Raw genomic sequence first — 22,211 nt, 5'->3', positions numbered from 1 at the left:
CCACCTCAGTCCCTTCCGTTGTTCAGGAAAGTAGACTTTCTGTGTTACCCGCATGGGTGCATCTCCTTGGCAGCTTTTCCAGTGCTTTAGATAACGTTCTGAGTCCTACAGAGGCACTGTCCTGTCCAGGAAATTGGCCACCCTGCCCGATGGGCCCTTTTCAGGAGACCCCTACCTACCCAAACGCCCACGCTGTCAGCCCCAGGTGGCTGTGGCGCCGGGCCGCTGACTGCCCGGCGTGTGGCGGGCAGAGCTGCGCTGTTTGTCTCCTCGACGCTCCTTTCCCAGTGGGATGCTCACGGTGCTGACCGACCTGTGGCTTGTCTGCCGCAGGCAGCCCTGACCCCTGGGGGGCACCCGACACACGTGGATTTGGAGATTTCTGCTTATTCCTGAAGCTTTCCCTTAGGGAGAAAAATATTTTCCACGTCCACCGGAACTGGCAGTAATGGCTTTGTCTGCAATTCATCTGGTCCTGCGCTCCCACTGCAGGGGACACAGGTTCAATCCCTGGTCCGGGAAGTTCCACGTGCTGCAGGGTCCGGCCAAACAAACAAGCAAACAAACAAAAAACCAAGCTAGGAATCTATTGCCTTTTATCTCAGAAGTCCCATTTTTGTAATCCAGTATTAGACGAAAAGGGAGCCGGTAAAAGGACCTCCCGGGTCCTTTTTTTAAAAAGCAGATAATTGGTGCACTGATGCACGGACGTGACTGAGCTCACAAGGTGCGCTGTGGTTACCTGATGACACCACAGGTCACGTTGCTTCCCCTCCTCGCGGGAGAGCGCTACCCCCAGAGTTTACAGGGTTAACGAAAACCGACTTTCACCCTAGTTACTAGCGAATATGTTAGCTCTCCAGAGACTTCTTTTGTCGTCTGGCATGCTGAGCGGTGTGGACACTGATTTTTTTCCTCTAAATTAAAGTCTAGTCTGAGAAGTTTTGCCTGCGTCCTACTGTCCTGCCTCCTGGCCTGATAGCCGGCTTCTCCGCCCCCATCCCCGACCCAGTCACCCTTCTCACCTTGGACTTCCTGCAGACCCGGGAAGCGCCCCGACCCCCCGGTCCCTCCCAGACGGACTCGGAGCTGGACACGAGCGAGGGGGGCTCCTCCTGGCCGCGCTCCGGCTGCTCCGAGGGGAGAAGAGACGCCGCCGCCCGGCTCCTGCAGCGCCGGTGGAAGGGGCACCAGCACCGGGTGAGGGTTCCCTCGCCCGCCGGCCCTCTGCTGCCCACATCCTCGCTCACCAGCCCTTCCTCCGTCCCTTTGCCGGGGCGGGCTCCGTGCCAGACGCCCTAGACACGTAGGAAAACATAGGGAGGCAGAAGATAGCCTCCGGAGACCCGGGGTCTCGGGCGGCGAGGGCGAGAGGAAGGCCGCGCCTGGAGCCCGTGTGGGCGAGCTGGGGGGTGCCTGCCGCGGGCCGGGCAGTGGCTGGTCTGGAAGCCTCTGTCACCTCCCGGCGGGTCCCAGGGACGCGGGCTGTGGGTGCAGCGCCCCTGCAAGCGCGGGACTGAGCTTATGGGTCTCCCTGGCAGTTCGGGCCCCATGGCAGCCCTTCACTGGGGCTCCCGGGATGGCCGTCTTGTCAGGAACAGGGAGAACCTGCCTCGGGGCTGCTCCTCAGGGGACAGCGGCGTGGGTGACGGGACAGCAGGGCTGCGCGTGGGGTGTCAGACCCGGGGGTGGGCTGAGTAGGGCAGCAGGGGCCGCAGGCTGCGCACGACAGACCGGGAGCTGCGATGTCCCGTGGTCTCTCTTGGGGGAGGAGTGGGGCTCCTCTCCTCAGCTCCTGGGGGGCGCTCACGGAGATGGGGCTCGCGGAGACCTCAGTTGTTAAAGGACGGTGCTCTCTGATGACGAAATGCTCTAAAAGAGCCCCCTCCCCCCGTTTGATAGAACGCACACGACCCTTGTTCCCCCAGCTGGACAAACAGAAACTGGAACTCTCCACCTGCCTGAATAGTGTAAGGTCTTAGCTCCGGAGGCGCCGGTGGAGGGTTTTTTTAATCATGGCTTCTTCCCAACTGTGATGATGAAAATTTACAAAACATAGAAAGTTGAAAGAATTTAATATTCAGCGAGGTACTAATTCTTGCCCACCACCTCGCTTCAACAGCAGTGCACGTTTAGCCACATTTCTTTTCTGCACGTACTGTTCTTTCCAGAACCGTTTGAAAGTAAGTTTTAGACGTTACGAGACTTCAGTGCGTATCTTCTAGGAATGAGGATGTACCACTTAACCATACTACTGTGACAGCACCGGAGAAATTCCCCCGCCACCCCGTGATTTTGATGACTGGTCAGACTTGGGAGTCAGTGACCCAGACCCTGCACGGGGGTCCCCTTTGTAGCATCACCAGCGGGCAGTGTCCAGCCGCTCTGTGGACATCCAGAGAGGACACCGCATGTTGTAGGACAGTTCTGGCTGGGGGAGGGGCTTCCTCACGTGGAGCCTAAGACAGTCCCGTCTCAGTGGTCCCTGCGAGTCACTTTGCCGCGCAGCCGGCCAGGAACCACAGACGGCCCCGTGGCGGCCTGGGCTTCAGCTGTGATTCGCCTCCCGGTCACGGTCACGGTCCCTTGCTGCCTCCTCCGCTGTTGCAGGCGGGTCTGCATCGGCTCCATCAGCCATTCCCAGAGCCCCTTGGGTATGGGTGGCGGGCAGGGGGCTGTCGGCGAGGGGCGGGTCCCTGACTGCTGTTGCGTCGCTTGTTGGCTGTGGCAGGGGGAGGGACCAAGGGACGAATACGGTATCACAGAAAAGTCATCCTCGTGTTAATTCATAACTGATCTCCTTATTTCAGAAAAAACAGGCCGTTCTGCACGAGGTAAGCCAGTTTTATTTTACTAATTTCAAAATACGTATTTTTACTTTGGTTCAAGTGACTGTGCGGAGATCTCAAGAAGCGTCATTGAGTCCGTGTTTTCACGAACCCAGGCCAGGCCCCAACACTGAGTTAAAATACTTAAGTGATGTTAACATCAAATAAATACTTGGATAATTTCACACTTTCATAATTCATTCAATCATTCTCTCAACACACTTTTATTGATCGTCAGTTCTGTGGGCCCTCAGGACAGAGAGACATTAAGACAGACAAGCCAGTCCAGGATGGAAGGGGGGTTTAGGGGCACGTCCACGGCGCTGTGGGGTTCCTGCTCACCAGGGCCGGGAACGTCCCTGCAGCGGGGGCAGGCCTTGAGAAGGAGAGGGACTCACTGAACTGGGGATGAGAGGAAGGGCATCCCGGGCAGGAGAATTCAGCAAACAAAGCCCTGGGTAAGGGAAAGGGTGTAGCTTGCCCGGGAAAAGGAGAGCAGGGATGTGACGGAATGCGGGTCAGAGCAGAGGAGAACAGTAGGGTATGTGGTAGACAGTGCACATCTAAGCTGCCGGGACCCTCGCCCAGCCTCCCCACCGGCCCCAGCTTCTGCTCTGCCCTCCCACGGCCTATTCCCTATGCAGCCACCTGGATGATGTTTTTAAATGTTAAACCACATCACTCCGTAATGACTCCTCTCACACTTGGAACAAAACCCAAAGCTGTTCCCTGAAGCCCCGCATGCGCTGCTCCCCGGCCACCCCTCCGGCCCCATTCAGTCTGGAGGCGTCTCTGGCATCCTTGAAAATATCCAGGCTGCTCCTGCCGCAGGGCCTTTGCGCCTGCTGCGCCCTCTGCCTAGAAGGCTCCTCCCCCAGACACTCGCAGGTCCTGCCCCCGACTTTACTCAGGTCTCTGCTGAAACACGAACCTTCCCTGGACGCCGCACCACTGGCACTCCCCAGCACTCCCCAGCCCCGCGCCCTGCTTTCGCCTTCTTCACAGCTCCTGTCCCTACCCGATACTTCACCCTTTTTGCAACTGCTTGCCTCTCCCATTAGAATGTAAGTTTCGCGGACGCGGGGACCGTCCCGTGTTTCTGCTGCTAGGTCCCTGGTTCCTAGAGGGGTGCCTGGCGTGCGGTCGGCATTCAGTAAACGTTTGTGAGCGACTGAGGGGACGAGGGTCCCTGGAAGGACCGTAGAGCACATTTATGAAGCAGGCGGGGGCCTGGGTGCTGTCGATGGTGTTCCGCCGCCGTGCGGGCTGGGCTGTCGTGTGGGCAGCATGGCGCGCGGGACGCCTGCTCCCCTTTCTGGCCTGCTCGGTCAGCACCCTCACCCCTCCAGCGGGTGCGGTGGCTTTGCTGTGAGCCGCGTGGTGGGAACCTTCTGGGTTTGTCTAAATACTCACTTGCTTTTAGTGCGTTATTTTGTCCTTCGTAACGGATGTCCTCTCGCCTCTTTGTTGTCTCCTAACCCCTGCTTGTGGCATTTCCTTCACTTTGCGGTCAAGGAAGACAAAGGTGTTTTCTTTTGGTGACTGGGATCATGGAAGCATCTGAACCTCTAAATGCAGGTTCAACGGCGGGGCTCAGTGTGCTAGAGTGTCGTTCTCCTAAATGTTATGGAGCCGTAAGCCCGTCCTCAGGACTAGAGGCAGGACCCCTGAAATAAAAGTGCCACCCCTAAAATCCGGAACGTTGATCTCAGAACTTACAGAGCATCCATGTGTATCTCTAAAGAAAGTGATTTAAGATTGAGGTCGAAGGATACGTAATTCCTTTGTCATAGTCTGAGATCAGGCTCCGCCCTACTTGACTTTAGAAGATGTACGCGGAAAGCGTATGAAGTGGAATAACTATTCCAACACGGAATAAACGATCTCAGCATGAAAACATAACTACGTGTAAAATACGGAATCACATTTGCAGCTAAATGTAACAGCGTTTAACAGGGCCTTTTCCTCCCCAGAGCAGTGGCATGCTTCTCGCTGTAGGAGGTTGTGGCGAGTGAGGGAGAGAGGCTCCTTCGGGCACTGCCGAGATTCTGCGGCAGAAAGGGAGCCCTCTTCTAAGCCATTGGAGCGTCTCCCTCTGGGACGCCCCAACCCGTGCCTGCCGTCTTCCAGGGAAACTGACACCCGTCTCCGTCTCCCCCCACCCCCCACCCCGCTGCCCCCGCTAGGCTGCCGTGCTGCAGGCGGCTTTCCGGGGGCATCCGGCACGGGCGAGGCCATAGTCTAGTGGAGTGTGCAACCTGGACCCCCCTGCCATGCCTAGCCCTCCCACCCAGGTAACCCTCAGGGGCTGCACACGGGCCCAAGTCCTAACGTTCTCTCTCCATTTCTTCCCACGCTTTGTCGGCGGGACAAGCGTAGACGCCTTTGGGTCCTCGCGTCCTGCCTCGCCCTGGGCGTGTGCCTCGCCCTCCAACCCCTGGCACCCGTGCCCCCCCGCCCCCAGGGTTGAGCTTCAGGAGCCGAATGGCGTTGAGGTGCTGGGACATCGAGTACCGTGTCCATCTTGGGGTCAAGACAGAGGCTTAAACTACAGCAAAGATAGGAGTCCCTCCCCTGTGAAAACCACCAGACACCCATTCTAAGAATCTCTAGAGTCCAAGTAACCTGCAGTCAGGAAACTGCTGACGAAATAGTTAGTAACGAGGGCAGCCACCCGAATCGGAATTGCGCTCCTAACCTGGCGCCGAGGGTCCACACGTAGGAGGTGGCGGGGGTTCACGCGGTTCTCTTCCCCACCGTCGCTGCCCCAGGACTCGCCCGAGCCCCGCATCCCGAGCCCCGTCGTCCAGGCCGAGGGGGACCCGTGGCAAGAGGAGGCCATCACCATCATCCAGTCTGCCTTCCGGGCACACCTGGCACGGGCCGGGCACAGGTAAGTCCACCTGGCAGGCCTACCTCTGTTCTGTATTGCAGGGCAGTGCCGGACACCTGCGAGGGCTGCCCAGCCAGAAAGGCACAGGGTGTATCACCAGAGCATAAGCTACACCCACCCACCCGGGTGAGGTGGGCCACAGGCTCCGGTCCTTGGAAAGAAGCCTTTCTAGGACCGTTTCCTCCCGCTGGGAGAAAACAAATGGGAGGGGTCAGACAGCGTGGGGTTCGGGGAGCCCTCGGTTTGCAGACTGCCTGTCGGCCTGTGCCGATGCCCTGCCCCTTCCTGAAGGACACCGTGGCGTGACCCGTGTTCAGGAAGACGTGGGTGTCGTCAGAAGCCTTCCTGCAGCAACACATTCTTGTCAGTGGCACCGTGCCTGCCGGATCCGCCGGGGCTTGGTCAGGACTGTCCCGGCTGCAACGGCTCAGAACCCTGTATGAGTCACCTCGGGCAAAGAGTGGGACTTACAGCGGGCCAGGGGCCGAGCTCGGGTTGGGGCCCGTCCCTGGTGCAGCCAGCCACGGCCGGGGGTGCAGGGGACACGCCCGAGGCCCCTCACAGCCCGCCTGTCTCAGGACCTGGGCCCGTTGGCCTCGCACGATGTCTCAGGACCTGGGCCCGTCGGCCTCGCACGACGCTGGCCTTCCCTAAAGTCAGAATCAGCTAGTCTCTCTCTCTCTCCCAGTGCTGCTGGTCCAAGAGCTGCCACTGCAGCGTTTCCCGACAGACCTGCTTGGGGCCCACACAGTGCACCCTCCTCTCCGCCCTTCCCTGCAGCCTCTCCTGGTAATTGCATTTCATTTTGGATTTCACGCGAGGGGCAGCCGGCCTTCTGAGGTTTCACCCAAAAGAGCTGCCACCGTCCCGGAAGTTGGGACGCGTAAAGCCGTGGGGGCTTCTCCCGCCGCCACCTGCGAGCTGGGTAACGCCTCGGCCACACCTTCCTGTCACAGCTCCGTCCCCTGTCCCTTGGGTCGTAGGGGAAAGAGCCGGCCCCAAGCGACTTCCCGGAGCCCGACAGGCTGGCCGGTTCCGGGGTCAGTGACCGCAGGCCACCGCAGTCGGAGCTTCGTGGTTTTGATTTTTATTCTCAGCTCTAACTAGAGCAACGCGGTGTCCCTCCTTTGGGCCAACGTTTTTCCTGTTTGTTGGTTTTAAGTAAAACTTTGCTTGTATTTCCTCTTCTGCTTCGTTAAGATCCAATAACAGTCAGCGGAGAAATCCCTGGACTGGCAGGGGCGCACAGCCCATGGTGAGGCCCGGTCCCAGCTCTGCCCCACTCCAGACTCGGGGTCCTCCCCGGGCCTCACTCCTCCTGTGCGAGAGCCCGAGGGTTGGGCAAGGCCCCTTGCAAGTCGCTTTCAGTCCCCAAATGTATGATTCTGCCGGTACTGCAGGTCCTCCTCCCTCAGACTGTAACCGGGACACTTGCTTGGACCATCTCTGTACGCCAGAGGTGGCACAGAGGTGGCGGTGTGAGGTCGGGGACTGTCACTAGACAGAGCGTAGTCTTGAGTCTCGCGTGCGAGCGTGGCGCGCAGGCTGAGTTCTGAGGTCGCAGAGGCGCAGTCGGAGAAGGGCAGGTGCAGGAAGGGCGTGGTGCTTCGTAACGAGGGAGAGGTGTAAAAGGAGCAGTTTTTCTGAACAGAAGTGTGCGCCTAGGAAGACGGGTGGGTGCGACGAGCCTGTGAGGATGGGAGCCTCCCACGTGCCTGTCGTTTCAGGGCAGGAAGACAGCGAGGGGAGCAGCGGGGAGACCGCGGAGGCTCCGGCTCCCGGGAACGGAGCGCCGAGGCCATGGGGGCCAGGGGCGCCGGCAGCCCCGCCGCCCTGCTCTGGTGAGTGTCGGGTCGCGGGGGCGCTTCTGGGGCTTGCCTGACCTGGAAACCGCCACGTGTGAAAAATCGTACTCTGTCCTCTTCGGTCATCTTGTCTGGCTTTGTCAGAGCGAACTTTGAGCTTTGAGCTTCTGTCCAAAACCTCCGTCTGTAACCAGTTTCAGTCTGATTTCACCAGACCCTACGTTTGGCGGCCTTTAGATTCCTCGATCAGGACTAAAGGGCCTGTGTATGCCGCCCTTTTCTCCTCCTGTTAAATGCGTGTCCTTTCAAGGTGGCAGCTCATCCTCCTGCCTGAAAAGCGCCACCGCCGGCCTCGTTCGGGCCCCTGTTTACACGAGGAAACGGTCTCTGTGAAAACTGCACATGGAGCCCTTGTTTGATCTGATTGTGAAAGTGTTTTTAAAGGGAAAGAAAAACTGAAGCTAACCTTGAAAACTGCCGTTTTTAATTTCATAAGTTTTTCCACTCTCATAGTTTTCTTGACAGTTACAGAAAAAAAGCTGACACAGTTACTGTATCCGCAGCTCGCGGGGTGGTGACTTCCTTCCTTCTTTTATCTCAAGTCAGGGATTGGTTCCTTTTTTATTGGCACTTTACTTTGTGAAGCAGTCAGAGCAGAGGCCGTCTTCTGGGGCTGGGAGCACGGGCCCCAGGCCCCAGGGGAAACTGCCCCTTCCTCACGTCCCATCCAGGTGGCCACTGAGGGCGGAGGGGGTCTGCAGGGTGGTCGGCAGGCGCATCCCAAACTAGGGTCGATTACGATGAAGAGTTCAGATGTGCGTGAAGAAAGGAGCGAGAGCTCGCGGCTGGTCCCTGGGTGTTGGCCTGGCCTGGCCCGCCCCCTCCTCCTGCGGGGGCGTGTCCTCCCAAGGAAGCCGGGGGCCACCGGCTGCATCTGCCCACGAGTCACAGCCGGCCGCCCGGGCCGCAGACTCCCGGACGCACGCTACCCTGAGGGCGACGTGCAGAGAATCCCCGCCGCCCACTTGAGCCTCCCCCGTGCCGCCAGCCTTCACCTTTCGCGGCTGTTCTGCTTTGGGGAGACTGGCCGACGCTTGGGAGCTGAGCGCAGAGGGTGCGAGTAGGCTCTCACGAGGGTGGCCGCGTGGCCTGGCGTGGCGTCCGTCCGGCCTGCCGCGCCGTCCCTCGCGTGTCCGCCCCCGACGGCGCTGAGCGTGGCTGTGGCCGCCGTCCCTTCTCTGTTGCAGTGGAGCCCTCTCCCTCGGGGCCGCAGCGCGCCGCGACCCCGCCCGCGGAGGACGTGAACTCCGATGACTCCGACGAGATCGTCTTAGCTCCGCCTGTGCCCACGAAGAAAATCGCCTCCCCGCCCTAGGCCCCTGCGGTCGCCCGGCACGCGGCGATGCCCTGTCCGGGCAAGGTTAGGTTCAGAGGACAGAAGCACTCAGACCGGAAAGGAATTTGTCTTGTGAGGAGGAGAACAGTACCTACTGGACACCTCACCTCCGTCCCCGGTTTTTCTCTTTCGTTTTGCCCGTTTGCTTGTTTGTTGAGGGAACCCCGAATGCCTCTCTTTATTTTATCTCTGGGAAGGGGTCGCCTACGTCCCGCACCCCCGGCTGCAGGCCCGCGCCCCCCGCCCCGGTGGTCTTCATGCCGGACAGACACACCTGCCCGGGCTGGGGGGCAGCAGGGGGCCCGGCCGAGACACGTCCTCTCGGGGCACCTCTGGCCACCTGCGGCCGTGCAGGCGAGGGCTGCTTCATCGGCGCTGACGCCACTCGGCCACCAGCTCCAGGACAGGCAACACGCCTCAGGGGAGAGCTGATGCGAGAACCCTCGCCCTCAGCCCTCGCCCTCAGCCCGAACGGAGGGCCTTGCGCACCGGGGAGAGCGCAGTCCCGGGCCACCCCTCCGCCTCCCCGGCGCCAGCGGGACCCCCGGCGCCCCGACGGCGCGGCAGCCCTTCTCGTGTTGCACCTCAGGGGCTCCGGCTCAGACTTGTCCTTCTTTCAGAAACTCCTGGGCCCTCCTCACAGCGGTCAGAGGCTCCTGGCTCCAGCACGGGCGAGGCGTGTGGCCAGGAGGATCTATGTTGCCCTGTCCCGTGAGAGAGGCAGAGGGATCTCCCAGCCCCGGCCACCCGGAGTCAGGCGGGGGGACCCGCCAGCCCCTTTCACCGCTTAGGTGCCGGTCATACAGTGGGTTGAAAAAAGTTCAGCCAGGGGGCCAGGCTTGTGTCACGTTTTCTTTACTCGGCCTGTGAGTTACCAAGTCCGTTTTTTCTTCTGTTTCCCCCGCTGGACTGATGGCTAACTCGGGTGAACTCACTGCTGACCTTTGCCTTGTTTCATCCACTGGGTCCGTTGCTCCTCTGGGTGCCGGCTCAGCTAAAGGCCTGTAGGAGCCAGTCCACCAGTCAGGCACCCAGAGGGTGATGAAGGCGATGCCCGCGGCCTGCAGGTCCCCAGGGGGTCATTCTCCCCCCAACCCCATTCAAAAACGGGCATTTCTGCATTACTCCTTGCTCTCAGGAGCCCAAGGCTCTGGGGACCTATGACGGATGGGTCACTGTCAGGACGTCCTCGCCCGGTCCTGGAGGAGAAGGCCGTGTGTGCAGCGGGCTGGCCGTCGGCAGAGCTGGGATGGGCAAGGTCAGCCCCGGGACCTGAGTTTTCCAAGAAAATGTTCCTGAGAATTGCAGATATGTACATTTGTCTGCCTGTGCTCCTTGGGCCCAGCAATGTTGATCTAGTGAAAGTAAGCAGTCTTGAAGCCACCTCAGTAAATGACTTAACTCAAGGCTGTGACCCTCTGACGCTGTGTGGATCTGTTCCCTGGAGAATGCCAGGTGCCCAGCGTGCTTGCGGGGCCCACGGCTCGGGGCTGGGGTTCTAGGACTGCCGGAGCAGCACAGGGCGGGGCGGGACAGGGGCCTGGGGCCTACAGGGCCTGCCTTCTGTTTGCCCGCCTCTGTGCTGCCCCACTGGACGGGCCCGGCCGCCCTGCAGACAGACCAGAACCCTCGTCCCAGCAAAAAGACCGATGGCATTAGGAAAAGGACAGCCACCTAGCTCAGAGCAACCAGCGTGAGAGCTGCAGAGCTTTGCTTCGTTTTTAAGTAACAAATACCCTCTGCAGAAAGCCCCGTTCACCTTCAAGAGCTGAATAGAATTTAAATTCCACGAGAAGCCATCTAAGCCAATTCAAACCCCCGCTGTGGTTTTGGAAGCAATGTTTGCTCTCGTGTGGCTCAGAAATTCTGAGGACTGGAGAGTGGACACTCAGACCTGCCCGGGGCCGGCCGGCAGCTGCTCCAGGTGAGGACCTCCCCGAGCTCCCAAGGGCCTGTCAGCAGCTGATCACGCCGGGTAAGCACCCTTTGAAGCGAGAGAACCCACATCTGGGAGTTGAAATGTGAAGCCATCAGGTGGCTCCAGGAGGACGTGGTGGACTCGCTGGTCTTCGACCTCTGTATTTAGGAACACTCTGACCTATGCGTAATTTGTACACAAGTCTCTTGGAAGGCATAAGGTTTTCCCTCTGTGCTACTCATCGTCGGCCTTTGTAAATAAAAGCTGTTTTGCAGGATCTCTGTCTTGATTGCCCTATAAACCCGTGACCTTTCATGACCTCTGGGTGTGCCATCGCCGTAGCTCATGCTACGCAAACCCCGTGCTTCTGGGCTCCTGGCTTTTGCTTTGCTCACAGCACAGCCCTGGGAGCGCAGAGCCGGCCGGAGGGAAGGGTCCCACAGCCAGCTCCCCGCCGTGCGGGAACTCGTGCATCTGTCTTCGAATTTCTCTTCCTTGTTCATCAGTGAGGACTTGAGCATCAAGAAGTGAAAACGAGGGAGTATCTCCCCCAATTCTAGTTTTTGTTTTAGGAGCAGGTAAGGAATAATTTACTGGGGACTCAGACAGATGTGAATGAGCCCAAAAAAGTTGACTTCTGGAAAAATAATGGTTTTCCAATATTTTGTTGGAAAATCGCAACACGAGGTGCACCTGTGGCTTTGTTTGCAGGCGGCTGCTTGCTCAAGGGCCCTCGAGTTTGTCGGAAGCCCTTACAGGGACTGGTCTGTTGGCTCCAGCACTGGCCCGAGCGGATCACCGTGTGTCTTGTCACGGGCAAATGGGTCACTTGGAAGACTTGGCACTTTCAGAGGTGCCGGTTGGCCCTTGAAGAGGTTGTGACAGAGGAGGGCAGGGTTCATCAAACCCTTAGCCCGGCCACAAGCCTGCCGCCACCTACTCTCCCGTGAGGCTGGGGTCTGGCAGCAGAGAGGCAGCCTCGAGGCGGGAGGGGTGAGAGTCTCAGCTGGAGCTGGTGAGAGGAGAACGGAGGACTGTCCCCCCTCGGGCCTTCACCCAGCAGGAGGAGAGCCAGCAGGAAGGTGTGAACGTGTGGACACATTCTTGTGCACGAACACATGGATCCCTCTCCCCACTCCTGCCACTGGCCTTCCTTGCTCTTGGCAGCTCTCTTCACTTCAAAGGTGGAGCCCAGTTTGGTCTACACGTGAGCCTCCTTAAAGGCTGGTAGCCGAGAGTGACCCCCAGGCCTCCGCCAAGATGATTCTAAACGTGAGCTTCCTCAAAATCGCGGGCTAAGGGGGGAAAATGTCAGAACGCAAATCCCTGGTTTCTCTTAGCTGCTGTTGGGTTCAGAGCATGAATGTTGGGAGGAGGAACGGGTCCGTGTTTCTTTGCTTGGACGCCAACCAATGGCCTTTGGCCAGCGCCTTCCGTTATCCTGGGAGCCCTGCCGGGCAGCGACAACCCAGAAGGTGGCCCCGTTAGGCAGTTCCTGCCTGGGGAATCTGGGGGACGTTTCCATGGTGCTGTGTCCTTTCTGAACAGGGAGGGGGGTGCCCCTGAGCTATTCGTTAATTAAGCCCAGAACAGCCTGGGATTCAAAGCAGAGGGCCCCATGTGTGCCAAAGCTCCCCGGGGCGGCCATTCGGGCAGCCCCCCAGCCCTCCCCTCCGGCCCGGCTTTGAGGGAGTGAAAGCCGGGAAGCCCGGGGGTAGGTGGGCCATGGGCGCAGCTCATGGAAGCGGCGGAAAGCCGCTGTCCCTGCTAATAGGAGCCTCATCCACTGTCAGCCGGTCTCACAGGGCGCCCCCCCCGCACCCCACCCCGCTCAGCTCTGTGACGGTCGCTCTCTCTGCAGCTGGGGACGCAGCGGCCCCTTCCCCACACCCTCCCCGTTGACATGGTTTTTCTCCCGGCCTGTACCAGCCCTTCCCCTACAGTCTCTTAGACGTGGGCGTCCCCAAGGCTCTGACCCCAACCAGACCCCACCCAGACCCGAAATGTCGACGTGAACGTCTGCACACGTATGCCTCAGGTGCCTCAAACTCGGCCTAGCCCAGCTCTGAGTTACCTTTGCCCCCTAACCTGCCCCTGGCCAGCAGTCCCACCCCAGGGGATCACAGCCTCTCAGTTGTCGGAGCCGGAGCCTCGAGGGGATGCTCAGTGAAATAAGCCAGACACAGAAGGACAGATACTGTGTGATTCCACTCCTAGGAGGTCCCTGGAGGAGCCAGGTCCATAGAGACAGAAAGTAGAGGGTGGGTGCCCGGGGCTGGGGGAGGGGGAGGGGAGCGAGTGTGTAACGGGGGCAGAGCCTCGGTTTGGGAAGATGGAAGAGTTCTGCAGCTGACGGTGGGGATGGTCGCGCGAGAATGCGTGCGTGCCTAATACCCCGGAACCGCACACTTGAAAACGGTTAAAATGAGAATCTTTTGTTATATGTATTTTACCCCGATTAAAGTAAGTGTTTTAAGCGACACAATTCTCCTCTCCCAAGCAGGCTCACCCGCGGGCCTCCTCACCCACCCCAACATCACGTGCACAGGCCGGACACCTGGGTGGGGAGTGTCGTCCGTGACCCCCTCGCCCCCACCTCCAATCCTTCAACAAAAAATCCTATTGACAGCCTCCTAAGTACGGCTCACGTCTGTCCACTCCTCTCCACGTCCATCCCTGCCCACAACGGCCCAAACCACCACCTCAGCCTCCCCTGAATAGCCACGCCCCCATGCCGAGTCGGCGCAGACTCACTCTGGCCAGGCCCCATCTGCTGTCCACTGCTGCCTGGGGTCAGGGGGCAGGAATGTGGTGGGTGTGCCGGGGACGGTGCCTTGCCCTACGAGGGCCAGCAGCCCTTGCTCCCTGGAGATGCCCAGCCCAGATGTGGCTGGTGCATCACGAATCCCCCCAGGGCCTCCTGCGGTCCCTGGCATAATCGCTCGCGGCAGGGATTCACTCAGCAGAGCTCTGCTTCTCTGTGGAAAGCCAAGGTTATTTGATTGTCGTCTGACTCCCCTCTCAGACTAAGGTAAACTCCACACTGAGTTCGTGGTGCTTATTGCTGTTCTCAAGGCCTAACGCAGTGTGTGGTACACAGCAGGTGCTCCATAACTGTGCAGAATGGATAAATGAGGGGCCCAGCAGCTCTTGGGTGAGGTGCTTACCTCCCTCCATCGGTGCTCTTCCGTCGTATCCTCTGTCCCCCACGGGACCAAGAGATTCGTGAAGACAGTGATCATGGGATCCACCGGTATACTCGCACAGCAAACACAGTACTCAGCACACAAAAAAGTGCTTAATACATGTTGAGTGAAGGATTCTACCGGCCTCCCAAGATAGGACTCTCCCTTCTCATTCCCCTGCACCCCCCCCATCAAATTAGCAGCCAAGCTCTGTGCATTCTGTCTCAGTGGATTCCTCAGAATCCGAGCCATCTTTCCATTTGTTAGACTTAGGTCGGGCTGGAGTATAACACCCCAAATAACAGGAACCCAAACAAGTTAGAAGTTTCCAAAGCCCCAAGGAAAGCAGTACCGGTAAAATATGGCAGCTGCATGATTTTCAAAGACCTGTGCTCTTGTTGTTGCTCCTCTCTCCTAAACACAAGGCCTCACGATCCAAAGTGGCTGCTTGAGCTCCAGCCACAACATATGCATTCCAGCAAGCAGGAAGGAAGGAAGAAAGGGGCATCTCCTCACTTGAGGACATCACTCATATCCTATTGGTCAGAACACAGTTGCACATCCAGCTACAAGGGAGCCTGGAAATGTCTTTTATTCTAGATGGCAATATGCTCAATAAAAGTGAGAGGGCCTGTTACTAGGGAAGAAGAGAAGGATAGCTCCAGTGGGACGGCCAGCACTCTCCTCCCTGTTCCTCGTCTCCCTCAGCGTCAGGCCCTTGGGTCCTCCTCCCCACCTCTGTGAACACACACCTTCTCCCCTTGCTCAACAGATGCACTTAGATTCCACGGGGCACCCTGCATTCCCTCCGTTACCCAGCTCGGCCCCCATCCCCCGGCCTTTTAAGAAACACGAGGCCCTTCCCCACCTCCAGCTGGCCCCTCGCAAGAGCTGTTTCCCAGCCAGGAATGTCCTTTCCACCGAGCCAGCCCACACGGCCCCGCTGCTGAGAAGCTCTTTGCAGTCAGCCCCTCCTTTCTCTGTGTTCTCACAACGCGAGTTCATTCCGTGTGCTTTGAGATTTCCTGCACGTCTGCCGCGTGCCAGGCACCGAGGGAGGATGGCACAGTGTGCACAGCATCGAGGGGTATTTCATCTGCTTGCGGGTCTGTCTCTCAGCTAGGCTGAGCTCTGTGGGCCTGGAGGAAATTCCTTCCCTGCCCAATACCCACCTGCCCAGGTGCTGGGCCCCAAGTGAGCAGAAGTCTGGCCGAGCACCCCTCACCAGGGTGGCGAGGGCCCACGCGGGAGAGGCCCAGGGGCATGGTGTGCGGGGGGCAGCGGCCACAGGGTCAGGAACAAGCTGTTCCCCCCCACTCGCCCAGAAGAAGGAACGAGGGGCTGAGGCTGAGCCCGTGGGGAGGCGGCTCTTCCTGCGAGGGAACCAGCAGCCGCCACCTCCCCCCCAGAGCCGGAAACGGCACCGGGGCAGCTGGGGCCCCCGGGGCCCTGGAGCTCAGGAGGGAAGCTGGGGGGGGGGAGGGGGGGTTGAGCGTTGCACATTCTGCTGAGGAGTTTGGCCTTCACCCCAGGAGCCGTGGGAACAGGGAAGGGCTGCTGGCAGGAGAATGACGGAGTCGGATTTGCATTTCAGAAGGTGGAAGGATGGCTGGCAGCCGGGAGGGCGGCACAATGGCCCAAGGGCTGGTGAGGAGCCCTGTGAATGCCGCCTGTGCCCCCCCACCCAGGGCCCAGCGGAGCCCAGTGAAGCCAGCCCTCCCCTCCACCCACCCAAAGAGGAGAGCACTCAGGCCAGCCCCGGCCCCCGGAGCGGGAGCAGGCTCGGATGGGGAGCACGTTTCCAGCCATCCCTCCTCTGGGGTCCTCAGTGGGCAGGAAGGCGGAAGCATCACATAGCAGAGTGCGCCCCCAGAGCTGGGCCTCAGCCTTGGGCAGACGAGGGGGCGAGCCCGCTGGGACCTTCTGCTGCCCCCAAGCCCCACGCCCACGCTGCAGACCCAGCGGGGACGTCATCCGGGCTGAGGGTCCAAACCATCCTGGCTGGTGACCTGGGGTGAGCCTGTTAGCCATCTGTAAAAAGGGAGTGATGATGGCCGTGTCTCTGGGTGGCCTGGGTGGGCCTATGCCGGCCAGCGTTGCTCTCTAAGACCACGATGGTGTCTGTTCCGGAAACACGCGTGGAGCATCTCTTGGGGCCCAGCTGTGATGGGTCGTCACCATGGCTTTGCTTCTGGAAGCCTCTGCCTTGCTTCTCACCTGACTGCCCCCCACCCTGCACCTCCGGGAGAGATGGGGCAGAGTGGGGCAGCAGGGACAGATGTGGGTGCTTCTGCACTTGGTTCTGAGGCCCTGGGAGCCAGGGAGAGGCCAGTAGGAGTATGGCACGGTCAGATTCCTTCCCAGAGACCCAGGTGGAGGGGAGAAGCTCAGGACCAAGGGCACAGCCCTTCCCATCCGAGCTCCTGGTGGCCTGGACGAGGGGCTTCCTTTTCAGAGTCCAGGCAGGGATCGCATCTCTCTGGGGAGGGGGACGCAACCCTGGCTCACCCTGACTCCCCGGACCCCACCCTGACAGTGAAACAGGCCTCCCCGCGTGCGAAGAACGTCTGTCCAGGCCCGGCTTTGACTCTGGGGACCCAGGGTCCCCCACATGGGAGCCAGTGGCCGGCCTCTAGCAGGCAAGGCAAAGACTTCCCGGCTGTGGGGTGAGTGACATGAGCTGGTCACTGGGGGACAGGTGACAGTGAAGGAAGGAAGCTGGACTACAGCTGTGAGCACCCCCTTTCCAGCATGACCCTGGGACCACCGGGCAGGGAGGTAGGACTGTCCTCCTTTTGCGGACGCGGAGACCGAGGCTTGGAAAGCTGCCCGGTGGAAGGGTCTCCGCTCTTGGAGGGGAAACAATGTCACCAGGCAGCCCAAACCTGGGAGCAGCTGGCGGGGGTGGGGGTGGGGGTGGGGGGGCTCCGGAGAGGGAAGTGTGCGTCTGTCCCTCCCACAGCCCCAGGCATGGGGTGGGATGGGGGGACTCCAATTCCTCCTGCTCTGCTGGCCCACTTCCAAAGTCCTGGAAAGGCGTCCCCTCTCCCCAAGCACAGGAGCAGAACAACGCTTGGTCTACCCTTCCCAGCTAGCCTTGGTCACCGGCACGGACCCCAGCCCACGGAGGGCCAGAGACCCACTGCTCCTGGAGATGGAGCGGAGTTTCGTGAGACTGCCAGGAGGAGCCCATACGCACCTCAGCCTCCAGGACCCTCCTCTCCCAGCTGCCCACACCCAGCCCCCTTCCCCGAGCCCGCCAGGGTGGAAGGGAACTTACTGGCTGACCAGAGAACATCCCCGAGAGCACCACAGCTTGAAGAAACCTTTCCCCATTTGGGAAGTCCACTGAATCAAGATGGTCACAGCCACGGCCCTGTGTCCACACCCCGCTCTGTCCTGCCTTGTTCTGTCCTGACTGCCCCTTATCCCTGGGCTTGGCTGCGACTGGCTTTGGCCGAGACGGAGCATTGTTAAAGGGGACACAAGCCTCTGGCTTGCCCTCTCTGGCCTCCCTGAGATGCCGGCTAAAGAAGCCCGAGGTAGCTGGCTGGAGCCACGTGGTCCGTTGAGTCCGCACCAACCACCAGCCATGAATGAGGCCGGCTGAGACCACCCAGCCCCGGTGAAGCTGCCACATGGCTGCAGGGGCACGTGTGACTCTGGGTGACAGAATAAGAACCACCCAGCTGGGCCCAAGCTGCTGACCCCCAGGGCTGCCGACAAACACAGTGGTGGTTGCTTGAAACGACCAAGGTTTGAGGCGGTTCATTATGCAGCAGTAGATAACCAACACATCAGCCTTTTAAAAATACATCACTCAGGGGGTTGCACTGGGGAGAGAGTTAAACCAGAAATAAGCAAAGACAGGGGTTTCCATCTTGTCTCTGCACCCAATTCTCTGAGCCTCTGTTTCCTTCTCTTAAAACAGGGACTGCGGTCGTCCGCCTCGCACAAGAATCGAGTGAGACTCTGGGCACGAAAGGTGTTTGTGCAAATGTCGGTGTGCACGCACAGTCACCCTCTCCCCTCGAGTAAGACGGCCTCCTGACTCTCTTCGCGAGTCCAGGCTGTGGGTTGGAGCCCGAGCCTCCCCTGCTGTAAGATGGGGAAGCCGGGCTTGGTGAGCACTGAGGCCCCTGAGGGCGACATAGGTCCCCACAGGGCGCATGGTTGGTGGCAAAACCTGAGATGAGCCCAGGTCCCACAGCTTGGCACAATGCTCATCACAGATGCCGGGTTGGGCGGAGCGGGTGGGCAGGGATGAGGGACCCACCCGGGGAGGGTGTCTCTGCGACTCCTTTTCATCCAGTGCCAGTCTCCCTTCATGTAACTTTGGGGCTACCTCCTCTGGGGCGCTGCTTGGGATCTGCCTCGGGCTTGGGACGCAGGGACCAGCCTTGTCAGTACTGAGTGTGAAGTAAGAGTAAGGAGGCTCTGAGAGAGACCACGGGTGCCTGCTGGTACTCGGCACAGCATCCTTGGCAGGTCAGAGGCCATCCCTGCTGATTTCCTGGTTCCCGGGGTTGGGGGGGGGGCGCTCTCTGGGTAAGCGAGGCAGCTGGATAGGTGATGCTAGGCAAGCCAGGGGTGTGCACGCCATTCTGGCTGGGTCTGTTGGGCTGGCTCCCGTGGCCTGCTCAGGGACCACACTGGCTGGCATCTCTCCCAGCCTCCAGAGCCACGGGGCAATTCCACCACGGCCAGCTTGAAAGCAGCACTCCTGTGGCTTTTCTGCGGCCAGGTGTCTGTGGGGACCGGGCGCTAGGCTGGCTGTGCATCTCAGCGGGAGCTGGGGAAAGCCGGCATCCGGCTCTCCCTTTTCCTTGCCGGTTCTCACGAGCTCTATCTCCATGGAAAATGTGAATCTTGCTGGCCAGGGTCCAAATGCAGGGGGTTCCATTGTTCTGCCTTCCGCCCCAGGGTCTGGCACCCATCCCCAGCCTGGCCTTTCTCCCAGCGCCTACAGGTCTTGGGACAAACCATTCAAGAGCCTCAACCCAGCCACCTTCCTGGCCTGGAGAACAGACCCTGGGGAGGTCCTGGCCTGGCTTGCCTCCTCCTTTGTTCCAGATGCTTCTACCAGATGCTTCCAAGCAGCTCAGTCCTCAGTGCTCTCTCCTTGCCGACTTTTTCATCCCTGTCCTTCACTCACAGACTCCACTTCACAGGAGGGAAGGAAGGGAGGGAGGGAGGGAGGGAGGGAGGGAAGAAGAAGGAAGGTGGTCAGGGAGATACTGAGTGGGGCCCTTGCACATGTAATCATTTGTACCTGTGACAAGATGCGCATAACCATTCCAACGTGTACAGTTCAGTGGCATTAACTTTTTTCACAGTGCTGTGCAGCCTTCGCCACGTACTTCCAAAACTTTTCATCCCCCCGAAAAGAAGCCCCTCCCCCATTAAGCAGTCCCGCCCCACTCCCCTCTCCCCGCACCTGGCAATAACTCATCCATTTTCTGTCTCTGGGTCTGCCTGTCCCGGATGTTTCGATGGAATCATACAGTTTGTGGGGCTTCGTGTCTGGCTTCTTTCACTGAGCGCAGTGTTTTCAAGGTCATCCATGTTGTACCGGGTGCCAGTGCTCCATTGCTTTCTATGGCTGACTGATATTCCGCCGAGTGACGGTGCTGCGTTCTGTCGATCCGTTCACCAGCTGATGGACATTTGGGTTAGTGCTGCGGTGTCATGTCACTTTACATACGCTCACGTTGCTATGATCTAAGCAGGACTCTACCCATTTTAGCCATGAAAAGGCTGGGGCTCAGAGGCCCTGTGACTTGGAGTAGGAGGTAGTTAATTTAAAAAGTAAAGAAAGGAAAAGACCTGGGCTTTGGAGCTGAGAAGACCTGGGTGAGAGCAAGAAAAGAACAGTGTCCAAAGATGGTGCACCCCGGGAGCGGGTCATATGGCTGTCCACACACAGCCTGGGCCGCGTGACCTCCCCAGGAGGTGGGACTATTTTTAGTTCCATTTCAAATAAAGGAAACCAAGGTCCATCTGCCTGCCGCTTGAATGTGTCCATTGGGGGCAAGTTTCTTCACTTCTGAGCCTCGAAAACCCCCTCACCACCCGCTCTGGGATGTGGGAACCTGGCTGAGGCCGGAGGAGATCGTGGGTGTGGGCACTGAGGGTGGCTCAGCTGGGCCTTCCTGCCCGCGCAGGCCTGGCCCTGCTGGGCCTTCTGGGCTCCCCGGCTCCGGGTCCCCGTGGTGGAGGCGATGGGAGGCTGTGGCTCCTTATCGCTGCCTGGGCTGCTTCCTCAGCTGGGGGAAGGTTAGCCGTTTCTCCATCGGCCGCCTCCCCGAGTCACACTGCAAGGTCATTGAAGGCATGTCCCTTGGCGTGCTGGTCAGTGGCCAGCACTGCAGACCAAGTCCTCTCCGACTTCTCCGGCCACTGGAGCCCTATTTCAGGTCGTGTAGTCTGCGGGCAACAGGATGAGGCTGAGTCCTGGTTCCCTGACTGGGTGGTGATTCTTGTACCACCCGAGCAAGAGTGGGACCCGGGCTTCAGCTGCCCCATCTGTAGAGTGGGGCTAAAGTCAGTTTCCAGCTGCAGGGGACCCAGGACAGGCAGGAAGAACCACTGCAGCTCCAGCCAGTGAGTGCCAGGCAAAAGAAGGGTGGCGTGGGATGGCGGCAGGCCTTCCTTGCGCCCTACCCCTGCCACCTGGCATTCTCTAACCCTCGACCTCCTGGGTGCCTGGCCGCAGGAACCCCGTTTTGCAGATCAAGGACAGGAGTAGAGATGCAGAGATCGCACCGCTGCAAGCGTCAGACCCCAGGGCCCCTGGATCCTATTTACCCACAGGAAAGCACAATTCTCCAGGGGCTTTTCCGTTCCACGGGGATTTTCTCACCAACACTGGACCTCAAGCAGCAGTAGGTTTTGGGCTCAGGCTCCACCAGTAGAGGCTTTGGCGGTGCTTTTCCAAAACTGCATGTTGTGGGTCCCTCCTTTTCTCCACCCTGGACCTCCTTTATCATTCTTTCTCCATGCATCCCTGTGGGAAAATGTCTCACCCACCAAACACGTTGCAAATATTAATCAGTGACAAGCTCCTTTGCCATGTTGTGCAATCAGAGACACAGAATGCCTGCCAACCGGAAGCTCTGAACAGCCTGATGTATGAGTTTCCTGTGGCTGCTATAACAGGACCACACACTGGGCAGCTTAATCAAGAGAAGTGTCTTGTCTCTCAATTCTGGAGGCTGAAGTCTGAGATCAAGGTATCAGCAGTGTTGGTTCCTTCTGAAGCTGTGAGGGAGGATCTGCTCCAGGCCTCTTTCCCAGCTCCTGGTGGTAGATCCTTGGGGTTCCTTGGCTTCTTGACACATCACCCCCATCTCTGCCTCTGCCTTCATATGGTGTTTTCTTCGTGTCTCCGTATCTCTGCAACGCATGTTCAAATGTCTCTCTTATAAGGACGCCGTCATTGGATTAGGGCCCTCCATAATCTCCTATGACTTCAACGTACCTTGATCACATCTGCGATGACCCTATTTCCAAATAAGATCGCAGACAGAGGCACCAAGAGTTGGGACTTGTACATATTTTCTGTGGGGACATAATTCAACCCCGTACACCCAAGTTACCATTTCATATAATGTTTGGGTCTGGTTTTCTGGCCCTACCAGAGGGAAACGGACAATTTGGTGAAGCCTCTTGGAACGTGGAAAGGAGCTCAGGGCTGTTAGTCCCCAACCGGGTGGTGTCTGTGACTTGTCAGAGAGTGGAAACCATAGCATTGCCAAGGGCTCTTTTCCCACCTGTCCCATGCTTGCCTGTCTGCAGGAGGCCCATTGGGGCTTCCCAGACTTATCACAGGAAAACGGGAAAGTCAGGGCAGTCAGGTGAGCAGACAGACGGGCCTCTTGGGAAGCCACTGCCCAGAGCTGTCCCTGCCTGCAACAACCCAGCCCGGCCACAGAGCTGGCTGAGCCCAAGCATGGCAGACGGCAGAGCCCCGGGTGTGGAGACCTGTTTCTCAGAATGCAGGAGGTCCAGAAATAATGCCCCCAGGTGGTGACGAGCCACAGCCAAGAGGATGCACCCATTGCCCCTGGGGTACACAGAGAGGGGTGTGCTGGGCCAAGCACCTAGAGTGTTTCCAGCCTCCTCTGTCTGTTCATGGGGTCCCCATCTCAGTAACACGCATGAAGACGCCCCATTAGGAAGTGTGG

The 22,211-nt window shown here is 59.1% G+C and overlaps 1 protein-coding gene across 1 annotated transcript in view; it reads left to right on the top strand.

The window, feature by feature from the left end:
- Window positions 1-8,901, top strand: part of IQCE (IQ motif containing E) — a 36,658-nt gene extending 27,757 nt beyond the window's left edge. Inside the window, 9 exon segments of the mRNA XM_065892287.1 lie at window positions 1,042-1,200; window positions 2,811-2,834; window positions 5,015-5,122; window positions 5,600-5,721; window positions 6,039-6,215; window positions 7,449-7,562; window positions 7,837-7,909; window positions 8,258-8,564; window positions 8,774-8,901. Of these exon segments, the coding sequence (XP_065748359.1) occupies window positions 1,042-1,200; window positions 2,811-2,834; window positions 5,015-5,122; window positions 5,600-5,721; window positions 6,039-6,215; window positions 7,449-7,562; window positions 7,837-7,909; window positions 8,258-8,564; window positions 8,774-8,901 (1,212 nt within the window).
- Window positions 8,902-22,211: the final 13,310 nt, after the last annotated feature.

The sequence above is a fragment of the Phocoena phocoena genome, chromosome 15 (assembly GCF_963924675.1).
Source record: "Phocoena phocoena chromosome 15, mPhoPho1.1, whole genome shotgun sequence".
In the NCBI taxonomy this organism is placed as follows: Eukaryota; Metazoa; Chordata; class Mammalia; order Artiodactyla; family Phocoenidae; genus Phocoena; species Phocoena phocoena.
Note: the sequence above shows the minus strand (reverse complement) of the source record. Positions and strands in the feature narration are given on the sequence as shown.